The 27004-nt window shown below is 40.0% G+C and overlaps 1 protein-coding gene across 1 annotated transcript; it reads right to left on the bottom strand.

Moving 5' to 3' along the window:
* Positions 1-160: 160 nt before the first annotated feature.
* On the bottom strand, positions 161-26863 carry LOC137590300 (uncharacterized). The gene is made up of 34 exons (XM_068307827.1): positions 26782-26863; positions 21996-24348; positions 20617-20678; positions 18690-18728; positions 17892-18526; positions 17416-17591; positions 17164-17298; positions 16545-16643; positions 16400-16437; positions 15285-16162; positions 14865-15035; positions 14750-14784; positions 14432-14590; positions 14151-14282; positions 13895-13933; positions 13675-13800; positions 13461-13584; positions 10162-10323; positions 10031-10065; positions 9534-9698; positions 9278-9412; positions 8917-8955; positions 8689-8835; positions 7947-8029; positions 7765-7788; positions 6155-6431; positions 5980-6042; positions 2657-5842; positions 2340-2415; positions 1883-1996; positions 1410-1682; positions 1129-1245; positions 917-1038; positions 161-835 (listed from the first exon to the last, which is right to left on the bottom strand). The coding sequence occupies exons 2-34, from the start codon at positions 23934-23936 to the stop codon at positions 776-778; spliced, it is 9867 nt and encodes a 3288-aa protein (XP_068163928.1). The 5' UTR covers positions 23937-24348; positions 26782-26863; the 3' UTR covers positions 161-775.
* Between the last annotated feature and the right edge of the window lie 141 nt (positions 26864-27004).

Below are 27004 nucleotides of genomic sequence, written 5' to 3'. Positions count from 1 at the left end.
TTCATTTTGATGAATTTAAGGCAATTTGATGAACTTAAAATCTTTTCGGGTTCAGACTAAAAAACAAGGTGATTAAAATGAGTCTTTGTTGAAACGTGTAATGTTTGCACAAACTGAGGCATGGGCTTTCACAACCACTAGACAATATTGACACTCGATATAAATGTGAAATTATTTTATTAAAGTCTGGACAACAAAAACTACAGAATGTGACAGCAACAGTACAGTTACAAGTGGCAAAGAAAAACGCAACTTATCACCACCTTTCGATTGTCTTTCCTGCGCCCGCATCCCAGCTTGGACCTTTTGTTTGTCGCATTTGTGGCTGACATGACAATTTTTCGTCAAATAAATTGTACACGTTTACATAGTATTAGAGAACTCAAAAACAAGATACTGATTGGAAAAAAATAGCTGAGTGGACATTTGCTTGATGATGAGTTGACTCTGGTACCTGATGTTGAGACACTCTGGATGAAAGTCACTGAGTGATGGTAATAAATTTGTAAATCAGAATAAGTTTTCTACATTTAATTTTGTGCACATGTATTTTGCAATATGGCATCAGCTTTGAACATTTAGTTGGTATCCACATGATGACAAGAATTAATGGTGAACATAAATTCTCAGGATTAACCCCGATGAGTTAAAAGTAAAACTAAATCAGTCACTTATGATAATTACCATTTTTTTAATTTTACAGTAATTTGCAAAATTATGAAAACCTTCAACCTTCACAGTTCATTTTTAACAATAAAATCAAAAGACGTCAGTATCAATCAGAAGTGGAGCCTTTAGAACTGCAAGGTTTCTTTTCAAGTCTCTCATAGTGTTTCTGAAACAAAAGAAGTGACAGAACATAAAGTGAGATCTATGAATTTGTACGGTGATATTTAGTGGAAGTTGTTGTGTGTACCTGCAGATTGTCGTAATGTTTCTGGCTGCTGCAGTGAACGTTTTTGGCAGTGTTCTCCATCAGGTAGAAAACAGAGCAAAGGTTACAGAAATATCCTGATTTGGGCACCACAAACTCCTGACCTGAAGATGGAGACAAAGAAAATGAAAGTCAAAAGTGTAATAAAACATTTCTCCTGTCGTTCTTTTTTTTTAAAGATTAATGTGTGTTACCGAGGGGGTTGTTGGGTTTGAATGGCGGCAATCTGAAGTCAGCAGTGACAGAAGGAGACTCAGAACGAGATCGCTTTGCCTGGGGTCCCATGAGATCCCTCCTCCACTTACTACAAACTACACAGGAAAAAGAAAGGATCAGTGAATTGTTCAGATTCTGGCAAACAGGTAAGATGAGATCTGCTTCCTTCAATCTGGGCTGAAATGCAAGAACGGCAGAAACAATCTGAAACAAAATGTCTATTTCTGTAAACACCGGTCTTGGTTTATCCTCTCTTCACCTTTAATGTCTGTCCTGCTCCATCCTTCCTCCATACATCCCTCCACTGTCTCAAGCTCTGCCGGCCAATTTGAAGAGGAAGAATCGATGTTGGCTTTAGTTGCTGCTTCCACCTCCACCTCTTTCTTCAAGACCTCCAGCTGGTCGTCACATGAAGGCAGATCTTTGTCCAATAACACTGAAGCACCGGGTGAAGTTGGAGGCGGTATATCAGTCGGTTCCTTTTCTTTTCTCTCCTGTTTAGTAAAAACTTTCCTGCCGGTAGATTTCCTCACTGGAGTAAAAGACAATTGACATATTTGAGGAAATAAATGAGAGGAAAACTGACAATTAATGCCCTTACTGAACTAAACGTTAAAGCTAAATAACTGGGAAACACTGACGCTAAGTATTAATGTAACAATTTTCCTTTTATTCATCTAGAAAGTAAAGGTTATGACATGTAATAAAGATGCAGACGTAATTCTGTGTCACCTAGGGTCTGTCTCCCTCTCCTCTTGGGTCGCCTTTTTGCAGTGGATGTTACAACTTCCTTCATCTCCTCCTCTTCTGTCAATTCATCCACTGTCACAAAGTTCATAATTTCCTCTAGAGGAGGACAGAAACATGAAAACAAAAAATCTCAAAAGAAAGTTTGTTACAACATCTCTTAAAAATGCTTTTGAGATGGCGTAAAAACACAACTTTAACATGCAGGCTTAACATTGTTCTAGGAAGACGCCATAAATCTACATTTATAACACAGATAATATAAATATCGTACAAACCCAATGTCACTAGTTGACAAATGTCTCATTTTGAATAACCAAACTTTGACCTACTATAATTTGGATACAATATTACTACTTAATATAGTATCACCATTCTTTTTTGAAAACAATGGCTGGAATGGAGGGTCTGGAATGGATTTCTTTTACTAAATAATACACACCTGATTCATCCTCCTGTTTGTTTTCGTCTTGCTTCTCTTCCTCATCACTGCCTGCTTCATCTAAAGTCACCAAGGTCTAAAAAAATAAAAATAACCAGTGTTTCACCATTTGAGATTTACACTTTTCTTTTAAGCAAAATATTTTAAACAATAACGTGATAGAAATCCCACGCAAAGATGGGACACTCAGACTGAAGTTTTCTAATCTGGTTCTTCAGATTAGACCACAGGAACATTATGGAAAATAAAGAGACGTGGTGAGTTGAGCCGATGGATACCCAAGGAAAATACTGACTTGTCCGTCTGTGGATATTTACCTCGGGGTTAAAGGAATCCACTGATTCGTCGTCCTGGCTGGGGGGGCGGGTCTCTAGGGTAGTTTGTTCGAACGTTTCCTCCTCCTCCTCTACAAACTCGTCCAGAGTGACCAGTGTCTGCAGCTCCCCCTCCATGATCTCCCCGTCCTTCTCTCGGATTTCCTGCACTCCTTCTTCTCCGGGCTCGTCTGCCCCCACCTCGTCCAGAGTCACCAGCTCCTTGGAGTCGACCTCCACCTTCTCCTCATCTTCCATCTCCTTGTCCCACCTCATTCCTCCCTTGCTCCTGCAGCTCTTCCTTCCCTTCTCACTGGTTTTCCTCCCTTTCTGTACCTTGGTGAACCGCTTCTTTTTAGCGGTGGCTTCTCTCTTTCGCAGCTCTTCCTCCTCAGCTGTGTCATCAGGGTAGTTCTCCTCCTCATCGCTTACTTCATCCAAGCTGATCAGTGCGCCGGTTTCGTCAGTTTCCTCAGGTGAGCTCGATTTCGTTACCTCCTCCAGGGAGATTTTTGATTTGCTGTCATTATTAAAGTTTGCTTCAGATGGTCTCGCTTCCTTCCCTGTAACTGACTCTTCTGCAGCAGACATATCATCAGGTTCTAAATTGTCAACTATCTTATAGTCATCTATGTCTTTTTTCTGTCTCTCACTGGAAACCTCAACTTTTGTCAGCTCTTCTTCATCTTCCAGAGAGTCTATGATCTCATACACGGGCTCTTCCTCCTCCTCTTTTTTGGTCGAGTCCATAACAGACGAGCTGTGCTCGGTTTTCTCATCTTCTATTTTACAGCTGCTCTCCTCTTTCGAATTCTGCGACTGCCCTGCAGGGGACTGACCTTCAACAGTCTCGTCCTCCACAGAGTCAAGAATGTGATAGGTTGCCTCTTCATCAGTCACAGTTTTCGATGCATCATTCTCCACTTGTTTTGATGCTGCATTATCTTGTTTGGCTTTTTTAGTCGATTTCTTTGGTCTCCCCCTTTTTCTTTTTTGGCCCGTTGCTGGTCGGTTATTCTTACCGACTTCTTCTACGCAGTCCAATATTTTGTAAGTAGAATCCTCCTCACCAGCCTCTGTTTCAATGATTCCACTCCTGTTTGGGCTTTCATTTGTTACTTCAGCGTCTTCATTCTTCGTTTGTTCCTTGTTTTGCTCCTGTATCCGAGCAGAAGTGGCCCTCCTTGTTGGAATGGCTTTTTTCGGAGCGACTGTCTTCTTCATTTTTCCTTTCTTTCCTCCGGCAGATCTTGTTGTGATTGTTGGTTCATCTGCAGTTTCATCCTCAACAGAGTCTAAAATCTTATAAATAGCTTCCTCGTCCTTGACAGGTTTGTCAGGTATGTTTGTGAGATTTGATGTCATTTTCTCATCCTTCTTGCCCCTTGCACTCCTTCTCCTACCAGATACTTCTGTGGTAGTGGAGGTATCTACAACTGATTCATCTTCAACTGAGTCTACTATTTCAAAAACCATCTCGTCCATAGTCTCTGTGCCTTTTTTACCACCGTCTGTTGTGGGGTCCATTTTTATTGCTGCCTTGTCCTGTTTTTTACCTGAATTATTCTCTTCATTTTTGGAGGATGTGATCCTCCTTGATGGTCTATCATTTCTAATGGTTGTCTCCCTTTTCTTGGCCTTTTCCCCCTTGCCATCAGACTGTGACTCAGTTTCTGTAGCAGGTGGATGAGTTTCCAAAGAGTCTGTTAGCTGTGAGGCGTCTTTGGCGATGGACGTAACATTTTCGTCAGATATCTGGCAACTAGGAGTTTCAGGTTTTTGGTTCTCATGTTTTGTTGCAATTTCATCAACTGAATCCAAAATCTCAAAGGTTCCTTGTTCAGTGAAAACACTGTTGAGATCTTTTAATTTTTCGTCATGGTCTTCAAGGGGCTGGTCTTCATTTGAGATTTGTCCATCAGGATGTTTCAGATCTTGGTGTGATTCTGTCGAAGGCGCTTTCCCTTTGGCCTCTTCTTTCTGGGGGGTTTTCTTCCCACCTCTCTTACCATTTGAAACTTGTTTGCTACCTGAACCCAAAAGTTGTGAATCATTTTTATGCATCTCTTGATCTAGTGAACCTGCTGATCTTTCATCAGATGCATCACAGACAGGAACTGTAGCTTCTCCAGTCAGTAACTTTAGCGTGGAGGAACAATCATCCTGGACCAGGGCACTGACTTCATCTGTAGTAGCTTGATCTTCAGTGAGACAGTCCAATACTTGGAATGTGCCGTCAATTTCCATTTCACTAAATTCTTCTGGACCAACTTTGTCTTCATCATTAACTCTGTCCAAGACTTGCAAAGTCTGGTCTTCCTCTGGTCCAGTTTGCTGGACATCTGAGCTGCCATCCTCCATCTGTTCATCTGTTTGAACATCAATGGAATCAAGGATTTTGTAGTTTTCATCATCTTCCTCTTCCTGTGTGTGTCTGTCAGCATCATTGTCTTGCCCTTCCTCTTTCAGTTTCATCGGGTCATCCCCTGCATCATCATCAATGTCCAGAATTTGGGCGTGGCTCAGAGGTGCATCAAGACCCTGTGGAAGTTGCTGCATCTCTGAGGATGTGTCTCTTTTTATTCCTGACGCAGTTCGTCCAACAATGCCCTCTGCTGACACTTTGTGGTCAGACTCTGTCACTGTGCTCTCCGTGTCTATTGTACTTTCTCCAACAGGCTCCACTTGTGTCTCTAATGATGGGTCAATAGTTGACGCTGATGAGCAGGTATCAAAACCTGATGATGCAGTGTTTGAAGCTTTGCCTTTAGATTTTGTCATGTTCTTTGTCTTTGAAACAAGAGAGGAAGAGGTTTCAGTAGAGAGTGGAGAAGAAGAGGGTGACTTACAGACACTGTCAGTGGATGAGGGTATAGTAACAGATTGGGTGGGCAGAGATGAGTTTAGTGTCTTATTTGGGAACTCAGAATTAGAGGCTTTAGCTGACTTGGATGAGGAGGTGCTTGGGTAATTTTTTGAAGACCTTGTCGACATTTGTTTGGTTTTAGACACACAAGACCTTTGTGTCTTTCCTCCCACTTTGGACGAAGATGAAGAATTATAGGGCTCTGAGCTTATCTCTTCATCAACAACTTCATCAACTGTGACAAAGTCTTCCATGTTGAATTTGTGCTCCTCAAAAAGGGTGGCAATTTCTGAAGTAACCACGTCATCTGTAAAATCCTGATCCTGGTTGGAGGAGAATGAAGACATCAATCAGTTAGCTTATTGATAATGATAGAAATAGATGTTTTAATTTAGGGTTAGCATCAGGGTTCAGGGTCATAGGTGGTGAATGTGATGCCTTCATGAACAACTGAATTTACCTTTCTTTTAGGCATGACTCTGGCCTTTACAGTTTTAGAGCTTCTGTTGTATACACTGGGGCTCTAATGGAAACAGTAGGAAGAACGGCAGTAATGGTGAACGTCAGCAGGTTGTTTTTTTCATATTTGTGTAACTGTGTGTAGACAATGGTTCAAAAACCATGCAACTTCTCACCGCTATCCCTGCAGTCGGAGGTGTGGTCTGTTGGGTGAGTCTGTGCTGGCGAACTGCTTCTGTGATCATTTTCAAAATACTGTCATCAACGTGAGGAAGACCTGAAGAGTTCTGTTTAGGATCAGCAGTTGGTTCCATTGAGATCTCTGGACCTGGTTTCTCAGCATCCACACCTCCAGCTACATTGCTTGAGGCAGCAGCTCTCTGTTCAGAGGTAACAGAAGGCTGGGTTTCCTGCTCCCTTTTATGCTGTAGTCTCTCTTTTAGACTCTTCAAACTACAATTAAAAAACAAAAATAATCAGAATTTGAAAATGGAAGCGGATTTATTCTTAGAAAATAACATACAATTTTAAAGTGGTTCAGTTTTTTCAAAAAAAAAATAACTGAGCTGGACGTTATTATACTTAAGGCATCTTTTACACCAAAATGTCAGGTTCAAGATTGGATTTTTGCTGGATGTCAGATCCATTTCAGTTTCACTTTAATGACTAAAGTTCTTCCAGTTGTCAATGGGAGCAGACGTCTTTCTTCTGTCTCCTGTTGTCGCTATCTCTCTAACTCATACCCAGACAGACTCTCACTTATTCTCTGCACAATGATGAAAGGAAAAGGAAAATCGGAGGATACTAAAGACCAGATGGTCTCTATGAAAGAATTAAAGAGTGAGTTAAAGAGCAATTTTGATAAGTTAGGGAGTGACTTTGATAAGTTAAGGAGTGACTCTGATAAAAAGTTGGACGAAAAGCTAAAACCGGTGCTAGATGCCATGGAAGAAATGAAGGACGAAATGCAGAAAATGCAGAAAGACATGGATGAAAAAGACCGAAGAATTGTTGTCTTGGAACAGGGACAACAAAGAATGGATGATTTGGAACAAAGCATTCATATAAGTGTGATCATCACTGGAGTCAAAATTAAACTGAGGATTTACAGAATTGCTGTGGCAGAGGAGAGGGAACTGAATACAACACTGACATCGAATCTCTGGAGCAACAAGTGAGTTCTCAACTGAGGGATCTGGAGATAACTATAGATCCGGACCAGATTGAGACATGTTACCCATTACCATCTGGAGGTAGGAGACCACCTGCAGTGTTGATAAAATTCAACAATCAAACACAAAATTGCTCTTCCGAAACAAGACTTCAAACTGAAAGGAAAAAATGTCTACATTAATGTTAATCTCACTAAAAAGAATGCTGATATCGCCAAAAAAGCTCAACAACTGAAGAAGAATGGACTGATTGACAACACGTCTAGTTTTGACTATGATGTTAACAAACCTTGTGTTCCTAGGAAGAATGTAAACATGGTTATGCTCTAAGGTAAAAGGCTAATATCTGGAAGTGTATAAGGGTATGAACGTCTGTCAAAAATCAATGTATGAGCTGGTTGAAAACTTATGTCCGAGTTTGTTGATTACATATTTTAATGAGATGATTGTTGATTCTGGGGGACGGGAATTCACAAGCCTCTTGGCTTCTACCCGTCAGCCCTTTTTTTTCGGATGTTGTTGATGTTGTAAATGTGATGAAGGTGTGAAGTCTGTTATATTAACATGTCCGAAAAAAAATAAATTTAATAGAAATTTTCAAACCATATACTCACGTATCAATGTGTAGAACATTATTCCTAGAGACAGAGAAAAAGTAGCTTATGTTTAATGAAAGATGATCAAGAAACACAGACAGTTACTGGCTTCTACACAAACTTTTTGCAGAGACACCTCTAGGATGAATCATGAATCTAATTCAATCAGACTCTGAATGGTTCAGCAAATGTGTGCGTACCAAAGACAATGCTTTTGAGCTCTTTCTTGTATTTTTTCCATCACCTGAGTGATGCCACTGGAGTCCGCCATCTCCACATATATCTGAGGTAGAGACAGTGGAGAGGAAGTGAAGGAAATGATCACCAAAAAAAAAACAAGTCAGTTGTCAACAACACCTTTAGTCGTCTGTGTTTAAAATGCACCAAAACCAAAAGTTTTATTTGTCATTCGTATTATTTCTGCAACGTTCTGCTGGTTGCGTCAGATACTGAGGGCTGTGGAATCTTTTATACAAAGTAATTGTACAGAACACCAAATATGAACAACTACTTTAGAGTTGTAAAATCTTCTGAATCCAAATACCATTAAGGGCCAGAACCCCAGATTCAGGGTGATAACCTTCACACCATAAACCAGGACTTTTCTACCAAAATGCACTTTTTAAAACTTTTAATACTAGATAAGGAACCAGTTTTCTAATGAAGTTATATTGCACTACATTTCTAAAAGAATAATTCCATGATCAGGATAAGCTGCAGAAGACGGGTGGATGGATTAGAATGAGGAACCAGATAATTATGTAGCTTAATCTAAAATGTCTCTAATCTTGAATTGACCACCTGCAAAGCAACTTCCTTCTTGAACAAGCAGACATTTAGTTTTCAATGACAAATAAAACTTATGATTTAGACAACAGACAATAAAATAAGTCTTAACCATTAATTGTAACAAGTACAGCAGTTAGTATTGTGATGTTATACCCTATTAGTCATCGGCAGGAAGTTGACAAATGTTGCCAAGGAGCCTATCATTGTCATGACCGTCCTGATGAGGCCCACAAACATCACAGAAACCTCCACACACAGCAACCGATCCTCCAGGGTCTCTGGGAGAGACACTGGAAACTCCTGTATGGGGAGAAACGGTATTATAACAGACACAGATTTTTCCTCTTGGCCAAAGATTTACACTGAGGAGAAATGACATACAGGAGAGGTCCACTTCATGGCAGTTCTATACACCATTTCCTGCAAAAAGACTTCAAGTTTATTCCTTTGACATAGACATAGAGTAGCATCAGTTCTGCAACATTTCATCATGCACAACCCCCAAATACTCTTCACCATAGACTTTAAAGCAAAATGCTGATGTTAAACACCACAGGTGGATTTTAATAGTTATAGTTATGAATTGTAAGAGATGCTGTCAGAACACAGCTCCATTTTTTTTACATTATTTCACCACATTTTACTCAAATGGTCCAACTAGTCATGTCTCATAATTTAATAGAAATAAGCTGCTGATTCCAATCAATTTCCTCATCCCATCTTGATCCTGGAACAGCTGTACCTCACTGGACACAGGACTCATGTCTTCCAACACAAAGTGGACTGTGAGAGTGCAGTTTCTGACAGAAACTGGTTTTGAGATGTGATCTCTGACAAAATTGCAGCATGAAGTCCAGTCGGTGAAAAACACAAAGGCCTGTGGGTGAAACAGAAAGGTCAGTGTAGAAAACATCTAAGTTCAAACAATACAGCCTTCTAATAACACTTAATTCCCATGATGTTTGTTCCTCAAACAGTTTTTGAGTTCTCTTTCTTACCCTCCTTTGTAGTGAAAAGACCAACACGTTGTAGTACAGGAAGTCAAGGTTGTGTTTGGGAAAATATGGCCTCAGTAGCTTGACCACATCCTTATGCTTGAGCAATCCATTGGTAAAACCAGTCAACATGATTGTGGGGATCTTGGAGCCAATACGGTTGGCCTCCTATAATAAACAACATTCAAGGACAAAAATTTAATTGAAGCAAATTTGGTTCAAGTCAACTGCATTATTCACATTTGGTAGGCAGGAAGTCAGAACATTCAGTCAACGTGCAACCAAAAATCAGTACTTTCTGTTTCATGTTCAGATATGATTAGAGAGCTAACTGAGGGGACGGAGAGCAGCACAGCAACATGAACAGGCTGAAACCAATTCCATCATACCTCCATCGTTTACTACAATTTCTAAAAAGACGTTCTTGACATTCAAAACCACAAATCTGAGCAGAAAAAAAAAAACAAATAGGGTGAAGTTACAGAAAGAAATGGGCCCACCTCCATGTCCTTCTCTCCGTTGACCATCAGGTTATCTTGGAGTTAAAAGTGAACAGAAACAAACATCTCATCAATAATCTGACGTGGAAATTTGGCAGCATAAAACCTTTTAAGGTAAAAAAATATCTTACTGGGGTTGATGAAACAAGGAAATGTAGTAGGGTATAAGTAAGGAAATGTTGTTATAGTTATCCAAAATGGTGCGGTGCTTTCCCGTTGAATGGCTTTTGCTGAAGGGTAACGCTTTGTAGCAACATCTTTACCGCCTGAAGCTTTTCCACGAGCTGGATATGCTGCAAAAAACCACAAACAAACAAAGACCTATTTCATTTTGAATATGTTGAAAGAGAAAAAACAGTGATACAGATTTGTCAGATTTGGAATGCTATCATTTTTAACAATGGATGGCTTTGCTCTGTTGACCTATCTTAATTTCCATCTACCTGCCATCTACCATCTACCTTGTTTGCTTCTTTAGCCGACATGTTTGAAAAAGATTCGAAACTTAATTCTTCGGACAAATGTAACTGCTTTCGAATCATTTGTGTTATTTTTTCATATTTGTTGGCAGTTTCTGACAATTTCTGTGACTTTGCTGCACTGTAGCCCTCCCTGTCTAAACCCCACATTTGATAGAAAATAATGACAGCAACACTTGTCAGTAAAAGGGATGGCATGTTTCAAAATATCGTTCCAGCTACACATCTAAAGAGAAACTGTTTAATGCGCTCCCTGGTTCATGTAGAATACGCTGCTCTGTTCTTGGTTGTTAACTGCAGGGTTTTGAACCAGAATTTTTTGGCAAACGGTTTGTTCCGAACAGAAATAGAATTATAACGTTCCTGGTTTTAGGTCCCACCCATGAACTGATGTTCTTGAACCGGTTAGAACAAAAAAAATATAGTTCCCGAACCGGTTAATAACGTTCCTTGTAAATTAATTAGGTATGTAGCTTTAGGACTTTTAAATTGACAATTAAAGGAATTAATGTAGTTTACATACTGTAGATACGTCCCTACAGTAAACGGGACAGCACTGATCCAGTACGGAACAGAGGATGGAGAATCAGAGGGAGACGGAGAAGTTGCGGCAGTTTATGATGCACCAATGTTTGTGTGTTAGAGCAGCGGTCTCCAACCTTTTTTGCGCCACGGACCGGTTTCATCTAAGACGATATTTTCACGGACCAGTCTTCATTTGCTCGATAATAGTTAATGACGCCAAGACAGCTGTAATCTAATAATAAATCCTCCGCAGTGGTTTAATGTAAAATGCAGACATCAACAGACAGTAAACAACCTTTTTTGTAATAAATTGACAATCAACATTTCTGTAAACTAAATAATCTTAAGAAATAATTATATTAAAAACTCGATTCAAGTGACTGCACTGATGAGGTTTATTTTGAAATATAGCGACATACAATCAGTGCATTCAACGTAGGAGAAATACTGATCATTTCCAATAAAAGGGTGGACAAGTCAATCAAATAATAATAAGTAAAATAATGAGAATTAGTGGTGGGGGACCGCTGATCTAGGGGTAACGGGAGACAATGACACCCGAAGTGTGTTCCGGACGTTCGGTCTACTCCGCGATTTGGTGCCGGTTCGCGACCCGGTGGTTTGGGACCACTGACGTAGATGGATGTAACAGAGAATTGGGAAATTTTTCAAAATAAATATCTTTCAGACAGAAATTTAAAAAATGGAAGTAATGTAAATTATTTTCTCTTTCTGTGCGGCCCAGTACCAAACGGCCCACGGACCGGTACTGGTCCGCGACCCAGGGGTTGGGGACCACTGTGTTAGAGCACACTGTTTGTGTGTGTTCTTCATAGGAAGATATGGCAGAATCACGCAGGTGAGTCTCATGAGTTTCTCGATCAAAACATAATGGTGATTTCCGGATTCGAAATTTAATTGAAAAATGGAAAAATTGTGAATACTTTTGTTGGAGGTGCATTTTTCCCAATATTACAGTATATTAAGTACAGATTTTTTTTATTGTTAGTATGTAAAGCTTGCGTCCAAAGATTAGTCAGGATGAAGTGAGGAGGGCATTGAAGAGGATGAAGAATGGAAAGGCAGTCGGTACTGATGATATACCTGTAGAGGTTTGAAAGTGTCTAGGAGAGGTGGCAGTAGAGTTTCTGACTGGGTTGTTCAACAGGATTTTAGATAGTGAGAAGATGCCTGAGGAATGGAGGAGAAGTGTGCTGGTGCCCATTTTTAAGAAGAAGGGAGATGTGCAGAGTTGTGGCAACTACAGAGGAATAAAGCTGATGAGCCATACAATAAAGTAATGGGAAAGACTAGTGGAAGCTAGACTAAGGGCAGAAGTGAGCATTTGTGAGCAGCAGTATGGTTACATGCAAAAAGTATTTGCTTTGAGGATGTTGACAGAGAACTACAGAGAAGGCCTTTTTTGCTATGGTGATGGACAGGCTGACAGACGAGGTTAGACAGGAATCTCCATGGACTATGATGTTTGCAAACGACATTGTGATCTGTAGTGAGAGCAGGGAACAGGTGGAGGAGAAGGTAGAGAGGTGGAGGTTTGTCCTGGAAAGGAGAGGAATGAAGGTTAGACGCAGTAAGACAGAGTACATGTGTGTGAATGAGAGGGACCCAAGTGGAAGAGTGAGGTTACAGGGAGAAGAGATCAAGAAGGTGGAGGATTTGAAGTACTTAGGGTCAACAGTCCAGAGCAATGGAGAGTGTGGAAAAGAGGTGAAGAAGCGTGTACAGGCAGGATGGAACGGGTGGAGGAAAGTGTCAAGTGTGATGTGTGATAGAAGAGTTTCAGCTAAAATTAAGGGAAAGGTGTACAAAACTGTGGTGAGACCAGCGATGTTGTTTGGTCTAGAGACAGTGTCACTGAGGAAAAGACAGGAGACAGAGCTGGAGGTAGCAGAGATGAAGATGCTGAGGTTCTCTTTGGCAATTATCAGGATAGATAGGATCAGGAATGAGTACATCAGAGGGACAGCAGAGGTTTTGGAGATAAAGTCAGAGAGGCCAGACTGAGATGGTTTGGACATGTCCAGAGGAGAGACAGTGAATATATTGGTAGAAGGATACTGAGTTTTGAACTGCCAGGCAGGAGGCCTAGAGGAAGACCAAAGAGGAGGTTTATGGATGTAGTGAAAGAGGACATGAAGGTAGTTGGTGTGAGAGAAGAGGATGCAGAAGACAGGGTTAGATGGAGGCAACTGATTCGCTGTGGCGACCCCTGAAGGGAAAAGCCGAAAGGAAAAGAAGATGTAAAAGCTTGAGTCCCAGGGACGCACGTCAGATGATTGTGCATCCCTGTTAAAATATGTGCGTCAAAGATGCAAGGACGCACGCAAACATTGCGTTTATAATGGCATGTCCCTTCATTTTAACTGAGTCTAAATATTTTCAATTGCAGGACCAAGACTACTTACCAATGGATTTAAAATATTTTTCTGGTCTCAGCCTGAAGACTCCACAACTACGGTTTTGGGGAAGGAGATTGCACAGAAGTCCAAACTGATCAGCGTCCCAAGAGGTCTTGAATTCTATATAAACCTGTCATACAGAAGCATGTGTTAGATGTGAGAGACTAAAGAAAGTTCATTTCATATGTTCTCTTCCAGCTTTATGTATGCTTGTTTCTACCTTGTTCAGGAGTGGTAGGAAGTTCTTGATGCGACATTTTTTCTTCACCATTTCCCTGAGGGTCTCAATCTCACTTGGTGAAATGTTCTTGATGATGACTAATTTGAATCCTAGACGAATCACAGGCTGCACAAAGACAACATTCGTTGACTAAAGCCCAGCTTTTCCATGGCAAGGGGAATATCATGAATGGATTATCAGGATTACGTGCATTACTTACAGAATTCATTAGCTTCATGAAAGACATGTACATCCCTCTCTAGAATCAAAACATCACAAGAGACAGTGTTAAAAAAGTCCAACACGCCTGAGATTCAATGTTTAGTTCTTCTGGCAGCATAAACAACACGACCAACACGTTTCTAGAGAAAATATAATCCAGGAATGTTTTCAGGCAATTTATTTCAAACTGGTGACCAAAACAATATAAATTAAATAAAAAATCCCGCCGATAAAAACAGCTCTGATCTGCTTACCTGGGTCATGTCTATGTCATTCTTGAGTACACGGAACTTGATTTTATGATCTTTGAATTTCAAGATGTTCTTTCTCCTGGCTTCTTGCTTTAGGTACTGGACAAACTTTGGTTTTGGAATCTGGACCAAAGCCTGTGCAATAAGTCACACACAAATGTCTTTATAGTTTAACTTCCTTGTTTTAAGTACTTTTTCAGGAACATTACATCTTACAGACTAGGAGCACAAACAGAATCATTCATGAGGAACCAAATAATAAAGATTGATAACATTATACCTACCATACACATTTGAGGAACAACATAAATAGCTCGAGTGTGACTTTCAAACCCCAACGGGATGAGCATTTTGACTATGTCCTTCTCTGTGTAGCAGCCATCATAATATGGAGGTAAACCAGTCACCAGCACATTACAAACTCGGGGACCATGACTTAGAAACTGAAAACATTTAAAGTGAAGCAGTAAAATAAAAAAGGGTGTAGGTTAGTTTGTTGTAACAGATGAAGAGTGGAGAAATTATGAACATTTTCTTCATTCAATATGTTTGTCAACACACAAACAACTGTAAATCATGGTGATTAATACAAGTGATCTTACCTTTGGTGTAAAGCAGGTTTTCAAGTTGATGCACACTGAAAGGGAAAAAGGAAATGTAAATAAACTCCATGCAAATGGTTGTGAACTTTCACGTTTTCTTTAAAAGACTTCTTACCTAGTCTTTTAATAGTCATGTGTTTCTCCACCATCTCTCCAATCGTCAGACGGCTGCTTTTAGGCCTGGGTTCAGACGACGTGGATGCAGCTGCTTGATGTCGGCTCACAACGGTGACGGATGGATTCCTGACTGACGGATCAGCTTGTGTCGTCACTGATGTCATAACATCTTCAAAACATCAAATTTAAATACTGTCAATGCTTTTTTTCCCTCACAAGTTTGTCTTTCTGTTCTTCACACATCAGATGACACCAAACCTAAAATTTTATTTCATTACTCATAACTTCAATTGACTAGTTTAAAATCAAGACTGCTGTTTAAGACTTGGCTTTTTGTTTAACAACAAAACACAGCATTTTGTATTTTTACCCCTGAACACCACAATGTCATATTTCTACAGACTTCTTCCTCACATACCTTGTTTTATTGTTTTTGTGTCTTCTGGGTGGGTTTCAAACAAACTCCTTGGTGTCTGACTCTCACCAAGGGGGTGGGACAAATCTTTTGGTAAAGCCTCGGTAGTTTTCAGTTCCTCCCCTTTGACATCAGCACGAATGTCAACCTCCATGGGCTCCGTGGCTTCAGGTACCGTTTCCTCAAACTGCATTGGTTGAAGCTCTTCAGCATCTTCCTCCAGTTCTGATTGATGCTGAGGTTTAAAACTGATCATATTTGAGGTTTCAAACTCCGCTTTGTCTTCTTGTGTAAGAACTGCCTTTTCAATCTTTGTTTCAGCTTCTTCAGATTTGAAATCCTCAACACCATGGAGACTTTGTGAAGCTGTAGTTTTGGAAGCCCCTCTTCCTTCAACAGTTTCTGTTGTCACTGCTCCTGCTGCAGTCAACTTGTCTTCTGTAATTTTGGGTTTCTGTGTCGTTGAAGTGGCTTCTGTTGCTTTTATCTCCACCACAGATTGTGTAACACTGGTAACTGAAGTCTCAGCTGTAGGTTTTTGTTTGGACTGACCAGCAACAGGATGAGTTTCTGACTTAGATTCAGAGGATGTGCTTTGCTTCTTTTCAGCCTTCGTAACAGGAAACGTCCCTGCTTTTGTAGTTTTATCCACCTGCTTTGTTGAGATGTTTTTTGATTTGGACATTAGGACTTTGGGCTTAGTGGCAGTCCCTGGACATTTAACAGAGACCTTAGCTCCAACCTTTTGAGAGGCACAAATACCTTTTGTTTTGCCAGAGAATAAAGGCCTTTTATATGTAGGGAGAAGAACCTTTTTTGGACAGGCAGCAGTTGTTGATTTAGAGGTTTCAGGCTTGGAGACACTGGATGTGGAAGGTTTACTATAAAAAAAAAAAAGAATGACCATGGCAAATATTAAGAAACTAAAAAGTTAATTTCACATTTGCAATATTCTGTTTTTCTACATGATACTGGGTAAACTTTTTTACATCTTTATGCATATGATTTGTGTTTAAATGATCCCAAAACTCAATGAAAGGAACTTTTTCCCAGACAAAAGCTAATTTCAGAAGAAACAGTTAAAAACATTTTTATATCTTTGTAAAAAAATGTCTTACTCCTGGTGCAGTTTCTTTTTCTCCATAGAAATGATCTCCTGTAAACACATAATGTAATTTGTTATTTTAGATTAAGTTTGAGCAGAGAAATGTTAACATTTTTCAGTAATCTGGGAGAGAAATCATAAGGAATAAGGTGTCATACCTTATCTGGAATAACAGACACTGGCAATCCTTTCACCTCAAAGCTCTTGACACACTTCAATTTCTTTGCATCTTCTGCTGTCTTAAAGTAGACAACTGCCTACATGTGTCCAAACAAACCCGTGGGGATCAAAACAACAGGATATACATTTTTTAATCACGTACGCCCAAAAAATAACATTTTGAAAACTCGGAACTGTCGCTAATTTTGTCAGGTTATGATTTCAAGACAACTCCAGGCCAATTATCTTTTTTCTAAATCCAACATGGAACTTATTCATCTATTTAAGTAAAAAGTAAGATGACCTCAAAAAAGGATTTTGTTTTTGTGCTGATGTGGATCGATCTTAAAACCTGTTAGATGGAAATGAAAACTGACTTTTCTATCAATTGAGAAATAGAGACAAGCTTTTGATAACATTGTGAAATAGTGTGACATCAATTTAATTTTTTTTTAATTCCACCCCAGCCAATTTGAATCTCATTCAGGCAAAAAAGTACAGTAATACAGTATATGTCAAATTGAACCGAAAATCATTATCAAATTATAGGCTTGTGTAGTGAAAACACACACACACACACACACACACACACACACACACACAGCCCTCTATACATACCTGCAGTTTGGACCGAAACAGAACAACAGACTTGGTCTTGCTGTACTGCTCCACAGCAGTAACCACATCACTATGTGAGATACATTTACCAATCCCTTCTAGTCTCACCACGGTCGAAGGTGACGATTTACCAGCCTGAACAAAGGTAGACAGAAAAACACAAACTTCGATGAAATTCAGTATTCATAAAAAATAGCATCATTTTCATTGTTGCCTTGGATTCAACTGCCTGTAGTACACAAACACACTTGCCTCTTTCTGGAGGCTGGGCTTTGTTTTTGTGGATTTTGAGGTCAAATCCTTCTTTGCTGAGGGGGAAGAAGAAGAGCCTGACTGGGACTTCATCTTGGCTAGTTCAGCCAGTAATGCAGGAGCTAGAGTTTTAACCACAGCCTGCAGGTCAGACTTTTTAGCAAGAGACTGGACAGCTACAGGGACAGAGATGAAGAATTTGTTCAACAAAATGCCTTTTGTCATAGTTGTAAAGAGTAAATTTGTACAGGACAATTCAGAAAAATTCTGGATGCACATTCCCAGATTCATGTATTTGGCTAGTATGGATTATTTGATCAACAGTGATAAAATTCCAATGTTTACTTCACCCAAAACAGAGACTATTTTCCCACATCACAATGTGGACAATGTTTACTACATAAAAGGCAAAGATCCATTCAATAACTTTCTTTACTTTGGTTGTAGAACTCTCAAAATGTTTTAATTTATCAAACCTGATGTCTCCAGTAATTTCTTAGCCAGTGTCTCTGGGGAGCTAGACATCTTTCGTTGAGGATCTGGCTCGTCTGCAGATGATCGACTCTCATCACTACTTGACGGTGAGTGCCTCCTGCCACTTGGTGGACATCTTCTCTCATGGCTCCTTCTGTGTGATGGTTGTCTCTCAAGGTGTCTCTTTGGTGAAGATCGTCTCTCACAGCTTCTTCTTGGAGATGATCGTGTCTCTCGGCTTCTCTGTGGAGACAATCGTGTCTCTCGGCTTCTCTGTGGGGACAAGCGTCTCTCTCGGTTCCTCTGTGGAGACAATCGTGTCTCTCGGCTTCTCTGTGGGGACAATCGTCTCTCTCGGCTCCTCCTTGGGGGTGATCTTCTCTCTCGACTTCTCCTTGGTGATGATCGTCTCTCACGGCTCCTCCTTGGTGATGATCGTCTCTCACGGCTCCTCCTCGGTGATGATCGTCTCTCACGGCTCCTCCTCGATGTTGATCGTCTCTCATCATCACTCCTTGGTGAGTATCGTCTATCGTCTCTGCCTGAAAACAACTGCCTATCGGGGCTCCTTGAAGCAGACCGATAGCGTGACGACGATGAGCGTTCATACCACGAAGAGTAAGAACGAGCTGGAGACCTGATGAAAGAACAAATGAAATTTTTATCCCAATCTAGCAATAATAATTAAATTTGATTGTCGAAATTCTACTAATTGTTTACACTTTTAATTGGATATCAAAATATAAAAGCTCAATTAAAAAAATGGGTGAGTTAACCTGTAAGATTTTTTAAAAATGTACCTGGGCCCAAGTGTTACCTCACCATTCCACTCTGGGTATCTGTAGAAAGAGGAGTGAGTTTGAGAACATATGACAAAGCCAACTTCAACAAATCCAAAGGTGTCTTCACTGGGAAAAATTGTCATTATAAAGATTACCATGTGGTTGTGTCTAAGCCATGTTCTAATGGTAGAGTACAATAACTATAAAACCACCACAGGAGTCAATGTGAAGAACAATGACGTCATAAGCTTCAGAAGTATAATTTTAATAGTTTTCCAGTTGAGAAATGAATGAGGAATGAATGCAGCACTCCATTCCACTTTGTTTGATTTCCCTTACATATTGACCTGATCAAAAATAAAATTGTACCACTAAATTCAAGTCAGTGCTCTCAACGGGAACAGACATCTTTCTTCTGTCTCCTGTTGTCGCTATCTCTCTAACTCATACCCAGACTGACTCACTTATTCTCTGCAAAATGACGAAAGGAAAAGGAAAATTGGAGGATACTCTTTCATACTCTTTATGAAAGAATTAAAGAGTGAGTTAAAAAGCAATTTTGATAAGTTAGGGAGTGAATTTGATAAAAAGTTGGGAAAAAAAAGCTAAAACTGGTGCTAGACGCCTTGGAAGAAATGAAGGTCGAAATGAAGAAAATGCAGAAAGACGTGGAGGAAAAAGACCGAAAAATTGTTGTCTTGGAACAGGGACAACAAAGAATGGATGATTTTGAACAATGCGTTCGTATAAAGGATGTGATCATCACTGGAATAAAAATTACGCCAAAGAATTACAGAAATGCTTTGGACAGCGCTGACATCGAATCTCTGGAGCAACAAGTGAGTTCTCAACTGAGGGATCTGGAGATAACTATAGATCCGGACCAGATTGAGACATGTTACCCATTACCATCTGGAGGTAGGAGACCACCTGCAGTGTTGATAAAATTCAACAATCATAAACACAAAATTGCTCTTCCAAAACAAGACTTCAAACTGAAAGGAAAAAATGTCTACATTAATGTTAATCTCACTAAAAAGAATGCTGATATCGCCAAAAAAGCTCAACAACTGAAGAAGAATGGACTGATCGACAACACGTCTAGTTTTGACTATGATGTTAACAAACCTTGTGTTCCTACGAAGAATGTAAACATGGTTATGCTCTAAGGTAAAAGGCTAATATCTGGAAGTGGATAAGGGTATGAACGTCTGTCAAAATTCAATGTATGAGCTGGTTGAAAACCTTTAACGTCTGAGTTTGTTGATTACATATTTTAATGAGATGATTGTTGATTCTGGGGGACGGGAATTCACAAGCCTCTTGACTTCTACCGTCAGCCCTTTTTTTCCAGATTTTGTTGTTGATGTTGTAAATGAGATGAAGGTGTGAAGTCTGCTATATTAACATGTCCGAAAAAAATACACTGTTGAGATGTGTCTGCTATGTTAACTAAATCAGTCATTACTGTAGTCGACCTGCTTTCCCTGTTCAAATAAAATTTTAGATTATATATTTAAAGTATACACTCTGGAAGCTTTACAGAGTTATAACAGAGTCAACAGCAACAATTACCTTGCAATTATTGCATTTATAGGCTGCTGATTCCATTAACACACTGTTTCAATTTATATCAATATATATATTGTGCTGTCTAATGTAGTGAGCCTAAATTGATCAGTGCTGTCTTCCAATAATATATTTGGGGAACAAGTTAATCCAACAATGAGGAAATTCTTTTGCCACCAAACAAAAAGTTGTCAAGATATGCATTTGATTTTGACAAGACACACTGGACTGAAAAATTTTCCAGGTTTCAGTCAGGTGCTGAGTCTTCTAAACAGTTTTAGCAATATAGTTAAAACTGTTTATAAGAAGACAATGATCACTTGTTTATTTTTTTAATTAACATTTATAGGGCACAAGAATAGAGAAATGGACAAACCGTGATCGCAGTGATTTGCAGTTGTCAAGGTGAAGGCTGCTGTTCTGGTGAGTTATCCAGTCCTAGCAGGAAGAACACCACAGATCAGTAAGTTAAACCACATTAAAATAGCTTTTTCCAATGACTCCATTGTAATTTTTTGTGAAACACACACTTAAATTTTTTCAAAATTACACCAGCCTTAAATATATATTACAGTTCTTGTGCCAATAGCAAAATCTCTCATGTTCAATCTTCAGTTAAAAGTTGTGATTCAGGAAAAGACAGAACTAACTTTATTCCAAGTGAAGAGTTGAGACAATAGCAGTGAATAGAAAGTTATTTTACAATCATGGATTTCTTCATTACGAAAACATGACGTGGACAAGAAATATAACTTTGCATTTCTTTATGATTAGAACTGGGTTCTTGCACAGCAGCTATTTATCAAACAAAATAAATTCACAAAAAAGGTGTTCTTGAGCGATGTCTGGTTCTTCAGTCTTTGGTGATGATCATCAGCCAAGGTCATAAAATGTAAATGTGAAAATGGTGAAAGAAAATAGTCCACATAAATATACACTGTGGAACAAAAACTAGTGCCAGCAGAAGGGAAGCCTTCTTCATCATCCTTCAAGGTTTGCAGAGTCTTCATCATCGTGTCCTCAGTGGCCCTGGTTGTCAGAGTAGCTGCAGATGCCCGTCGTTTTATATCTATCTATGGGACAATCACATCAATACGCAAAGCAAATCTGACAAAAAGCTGGTACACACCAATGATGTCATTTTTTAGGGCACAATGATGTTCTCAGTGATGTAAGGTCAGCCAACTGATGTGTAAATCTGCCATTGTAACCAAATTGGTTTGGTAAAAAACATGGTTGGAATCACTGTGTTTGCCTTGAAAGATTGTCACGAAACAGCACAGCTTCAATGTGGGCACACATTACTAAGCTATTCCTTCTAAGTAAAAGGCAAAGCACGAAAATTTCAAGAAATACTTCATATCAAACAGGCTTGAAAAGGATTTCCTTTGTGCCAACAGTAGTTCAGTCTGTGGAGACCTGGCTTCCAGCACAGATATGTGGACTTGCTGAGATGTCGTTGCAAGCCTTCTCGCAATGAAATAGATAGATACTTTATTAATCCCGGAGGAAATTGCATGTCCAGGATTCCTGGGTATCTGACATCCACCCAGTGTTTCAACATACAAAAAATATTTGATTTATTGTTCAAGCATGTATTCAAAAAGAACAATTATTTTTCTTCCCCCCAAGAGGATTAAAAACATAAACATACAATTTTTTTTTTGGGGGGGGGGGGTAATTCAGTACAGCCCCATAAAAGAAAAAAAAAAACATTTTAAAGGGAGACATAACAGACTGAAAATTTCCACTCACCTTCATATCAGCACATTCTTTTTTACAGAGAGAACAGGTATGTGGAAGGACTCTGGGTGAGGTCGCTGCATAGTCTTGCATCATGGCCAGTGTGGGCAGACTCTTGGAAGGTGGCACAGTCCCTTTAGGCTGTTTGCTGCCAGTTGCCTGCAGTAGCTGATTGAAGTTCATCAGGGACGGGGCCATCTGAGGGACGGCTGGATGAACAGTAACAGAACGAGGACCGCATGGGCTAAATTTCGAAGGTTTGTTGGCCTGCAATACATTTGTGATGCTGGGGGTAACAGGAGCAGGGGGGGCTGGTGGTGTGGAGGAAAGAAATGGAGGCCAAGATACTTTTCCTAGCTGTGGCACTGGCTGGTTCTGTGTCTTCTGCTTGTCTTGGTCTGATTTTTGCATCAGTGGCTGCTTTTTTTTCTCCTGGGACTCTTGCTGTTTTATCTCCTTGGCAGTATTTGACCCCTGACTTGGAGTTACGCTCAGATTCTTGGTATTGTATTTAATGTCCACTACCACAAAGCCAGATCGGCTGGAACCTTCAGCGTGGAACTGACTGCACTGGGATTGAGTTTCTGATACTGATTGGCGATCCGTTTCTTGTTGTTTCAATGGAGCAAGTTTGGAGGCCTCAGACTTGTAAACTCTGATGTCTGTGTCTTTCCCTGGCAGAGGGAAAGGAGCGACTATTCGGGAGGTCAGATTTGATTGGATCTGCGAATGTTTGGTTTGATCGTGGCTTGGTGGAGTCACAGAACTCAGTCCTGAAGAGTATGAAAAGCTATGACTGGACACAGTACCCACCTGGTCAGGTGAAGGACCCACAACAGTGCTTTTCACTTCTGATTTTTTTTTGAGGGATTCAAAAGTGTCCAACAACATACTTCCACTTCCAACAGTCCTGTGACTGGTCTTTCCGCTTTCATTTCCAACCCCTCCAGTATATTTTCCAGTATGTCCATAATCAATCACTTTACTTGGTTGCACAGCCGATTTCATTTCCGGCTGCGGCTTCCCTTCCAATCTAGGAGAATTCGAAATGTGACTGTCCGTTCCCCTCATGGTTCCAGTGGGTTGGGGTTCGGGGTAGGGTTTTGGCTGAACTACTGGTGTCGTGTTCTTGGTCTTCTGAATGCGAATTTGACGTAAAATGAACGGGAGGTTAGCAGGAGTAATCTGGTCTTCAGGATAGGAGATGAGATGTTCCAAGTCATCTTTTTCAAGCCCAAAGCGCATAAGGATGTTAGCAGCTGATTCAGAAGTGTACTTGGGTCGACTGGCCTCTGTAGAGGCAGCAGGTTGGACCGGTGGTGTAAAATCATAATCACCCAACCCTGGAATGGACTGCATTTCATGTTTGTCACTGGGGTTTAGTCTGCTTTCACCACCAAGTGCGTAGCCAGATGAAGCAGGTGATGAATAAAATTTGGAGTCATCAGCAGTGGGCCTTCTGTTCTGCATTAACCAGTCCAAGGAGGTACTGTCATTAACCGTGTTTGAGTGTCTCTGTCCTTGAGAAGCAGAGTTTGACGACATTGGATACGAAGCCATTCCGGTGTGCATGGAGCGAAAGTCATCTCTTTGTGAGCTGGTACAGTAATTGCCCAGGTCTGTAGCTTGATGCATTTGTTTAGCACGACCACTGTCCTCCTCTCTGGCTCTGCTAATATGCCTATCTACATCTCTTTTTATCTCTTCATCTATTTTTGCCCTACTTTGTGGAAGCCTGTAGTTCACTGACTGAGACATCATTGATGGGTGCCTGGCTACAGAGTTGGCTGGACTGACAGAGGACACACCAGAGGACCTGAAGCTTGAGCCTGGTCCAGGATGGGGAGTTGACCTGTTTGGGTCCATCCCAGTCTGTATACTGGATAGGGAATACTGTCCCTTTGTCGGATTTTGATTCCCAGAGTCCCAGGGATTATACATAGGATGAGACATTGCGTTTTGCAATATTCAGGAGGTTAAAGTCATTGATGGTTGCAGCAGTCAGGGAATTGACGGGAACAAACGCTTGTTGTCTTGGGCTTCGGTGCCAACAGTCAAGAATATTGTTTATCTACATCAGTTGTAGCTGAGCATTGAAGTGAACAACCTGCAAGGATGCAGCTTGCTGGTTAATCAGAAGTTCCTTGAGAGCCCTCAAAATAGAGGGCTCAGCGGGTCACTTGATTAACAGAAGAGCAACAATGTTCTGATAAATATGAAAAGCTGAGCAGTTCAAAAAAAGTTAAACAAAACAAAAGTTCATTGAACAGGAATGGATGTCAGCTTCTCGGATGGGTACCAATCATCATCTGGAGGGTTGGCTTGAATGGTCCACACCATCCCCTATTTCATTTCCAGGTCTTCACTATTAAAAAACAGAGGGAGCAAACCAATGAAGCATAGGTAAAGAGAAAAAAAATAAGTATGGCAATTTTTGGTGACAACGTTTGCAGTTTGAAACTAACAGATCATACGTAAAGTTTAAGAAACTCATTCTTTATTGATTTTGTTAGCAGCTGCATAGAATGCATTTGCAACAACGTGACGTTTTCATGGCATATCTTCAAAAATACCACAGTACAACAGCACAACAATTCATTTTGTTGCTATTATTATTAACAATGTAAGAAAAATGAATTTTTCTCTAGAAATTAGTAAATTCAACTACTTCTTTGGGGACAACAAATCAATATATCCATTCAATCACTACCCATGTTAAAGGCAAAAGGGACCTGAATTATGGTGGTTAAAAAAAGCATTCTGACATCTTAACACAAAAGCCATTGAGTTTTTCCAGATGCACTCACTTCTGTGATCACACTTATACATAAAAGGCACACACCCACAGCAATGTGGAAGTTATTAACTGGTTTCACGTAGATGCCAGAATATTGGCTGAAGTTCTTGCTTTGAGACTAGAGAAACACTTGCCCAGTCTTATGCACCAAGATCAGGTGGGTTTCACTGGGGGAAGACAATGTTTATTATTATACTCAATCTGATTTCCAAGGAATAATATTGAACCTACTGTCACTTTCTCAAAAAAATAAAAAAATAAATGAAAGTACTTTACACAGCTGGATAATGGTAGAACTATCTTTATAAGGTAAAACTAGCATCTTGAAAATTATAATAGTTGAGATTTCCTCCACCATTACCATCAAGGTTTAATAGGGCAATAGTTAATGTATATGGGAAGATTTTTTAAATTATGGTCCCCTCACTTAGACATGATATTGAATGAGTATTATTTAGAAAAAGGCTCTTTCTCCTGCTCTTTTGGTACCATATTCCTTTCCTAGGATGGTCTGGGTAGTATTTTCTCTGTGATTACGTCTGACCATGGGGATTACGGAACTCGTGAAGAAGTCATGGTGTGAATAGCGAGGCTTTATAAGGAAAATGTGATATGGAACTATGCATAGTTAATTTCAAAATGGTTTACGTCAATTTCTGTTCATAATGATACTGCTTACCCTATGGTTTGTAATTTTTTTGTAGTCTCACTTTTATGATACATTTGGTACCCTAAGTGGTGATAGTGTTTTTATTACATAAAAAAACAACAAAGAGAATCACGAAAGCAAAAAAAACAAAAACAAAACAGAAACTTCCTACCAATGTGAATGTAGCGACAGGAAATGGTTACACAAAAGTTATTTCTCCCCTCCAAAAAACCTTACATTGTATTTTAGCCATCTGTTTACATGAGAAAATGGCTTTTTCTGGGACCAAAAACTAAAACTTGAAAAAAAATCATTCAGGAGTGGAGTCAAAAATGCCATCATACTGCTATTTTTTGAAATGGTTGCACTACGATAATGGCACAGGCCTGTTTGACTTAAACCTACACAGTTCACACCAGCCTTAACTATAGACAGTCAGCATTTGATGACCTGAAGAACAAAAAAGTTTGGACTGCTTTTAATGTCTTTGTACTGCCGAATACTGCATTTAACACTTGTTCAATGCATATTTGCTAGATCACTAGTGTAATCTTTTGTGGTCTTGATTTTGAAAAGCTACATCACAAAATACGGACATGGAATTCTTATTATGTATAGTTGTAGGTCTGCGTGTACGAGAAGTACAAAATGATTTCACGAGAATGCAAAACCTCTCGAAAACGTCTCCAAGTTCCGATGCAAAAGATGTTGTTGGGGCTTCTCACCAGAGCTGGGCAGCATCTCGAAAGCAAGGCAAGCACAGTTCTCGATGACACCGGTGGGTAAAGACTGTCCACTAGTTAATCCATAGAAGATCTTACTCGGATGGATGAACACAATGAATGCTACTGTGGGTCAACGTCCCTGGATTTTGAATAATTTAAAGCAGCAAGTTATATGATCAGCAGGGTAGTAATACAAGATGAGACCATCAAACTCAAAGAGTACAAACTCATCTTGCGCAATATCAAATCAGTAGAAGTGGACCTTGACCATAAAAAAACCCACTCAGTCAGCCAAGCGTCCACCTGCTGTGGAAGGTCGTTTCTTAACACTTAATGGCGGAGTAGCTGTTCAACACAAGCCACAGGCCTGAGCTCCGCCGCCATCAGCGTTAAGTCTGGCTAGGAGCCATTTGACTAAAGAACACAAATACAAGAGTTTCAGAATGAAGTCAGCATCCAGATTTTGACACTAAACGCGAACTCGTCGTGCAAACGGCTGAGCAAGTTTAGCGGCTAGCAAACGGTATCGCTGACCGCGTCATCAGGAATGTCGGGTTATGAACAAACATTAAACGGTGTCACCTGTTAAAAAAACATGTTTACAGCGTCGTTAAGCATAAAACCTACCGTTATTAGATGTGTTTCCTAGCTCTTAAGTGGTCATACGCATCTTCGTTCTCATCTTTTTTTCCACTACTTCCGGATCGGCTTCTTCTTCGATGGTAATTAAGGGGCGGACATCGAGCCGGAAAGTCTATCACTGCCGACTTCCGGTGAGATTTTCTTTAAGAATGACTGGAAAGAACAAGATGAAGAAAGCGTACATTCGATGGACAGCTCATGTTCTGTG

This window comes from Antennarius striatus, chromosome 23 (genome assembly GCF_040054535.1).
Source record: "Antennarius striatus isolate MH-2024 chromosome 23, ASM4005453v1, whole genome shotgun sequence".
Classification (NCBI taxonomy): Eukaryota; Metazoa; Chordata; class Actinopteri; order Lophiiformes; family Antennariidae; genus Antennarius; species Antennarius striatus.
Note: the sequence above shows the minus strand (reverse complement) of the source record. Positions and strands in the feature narration are given on the sequence as shown.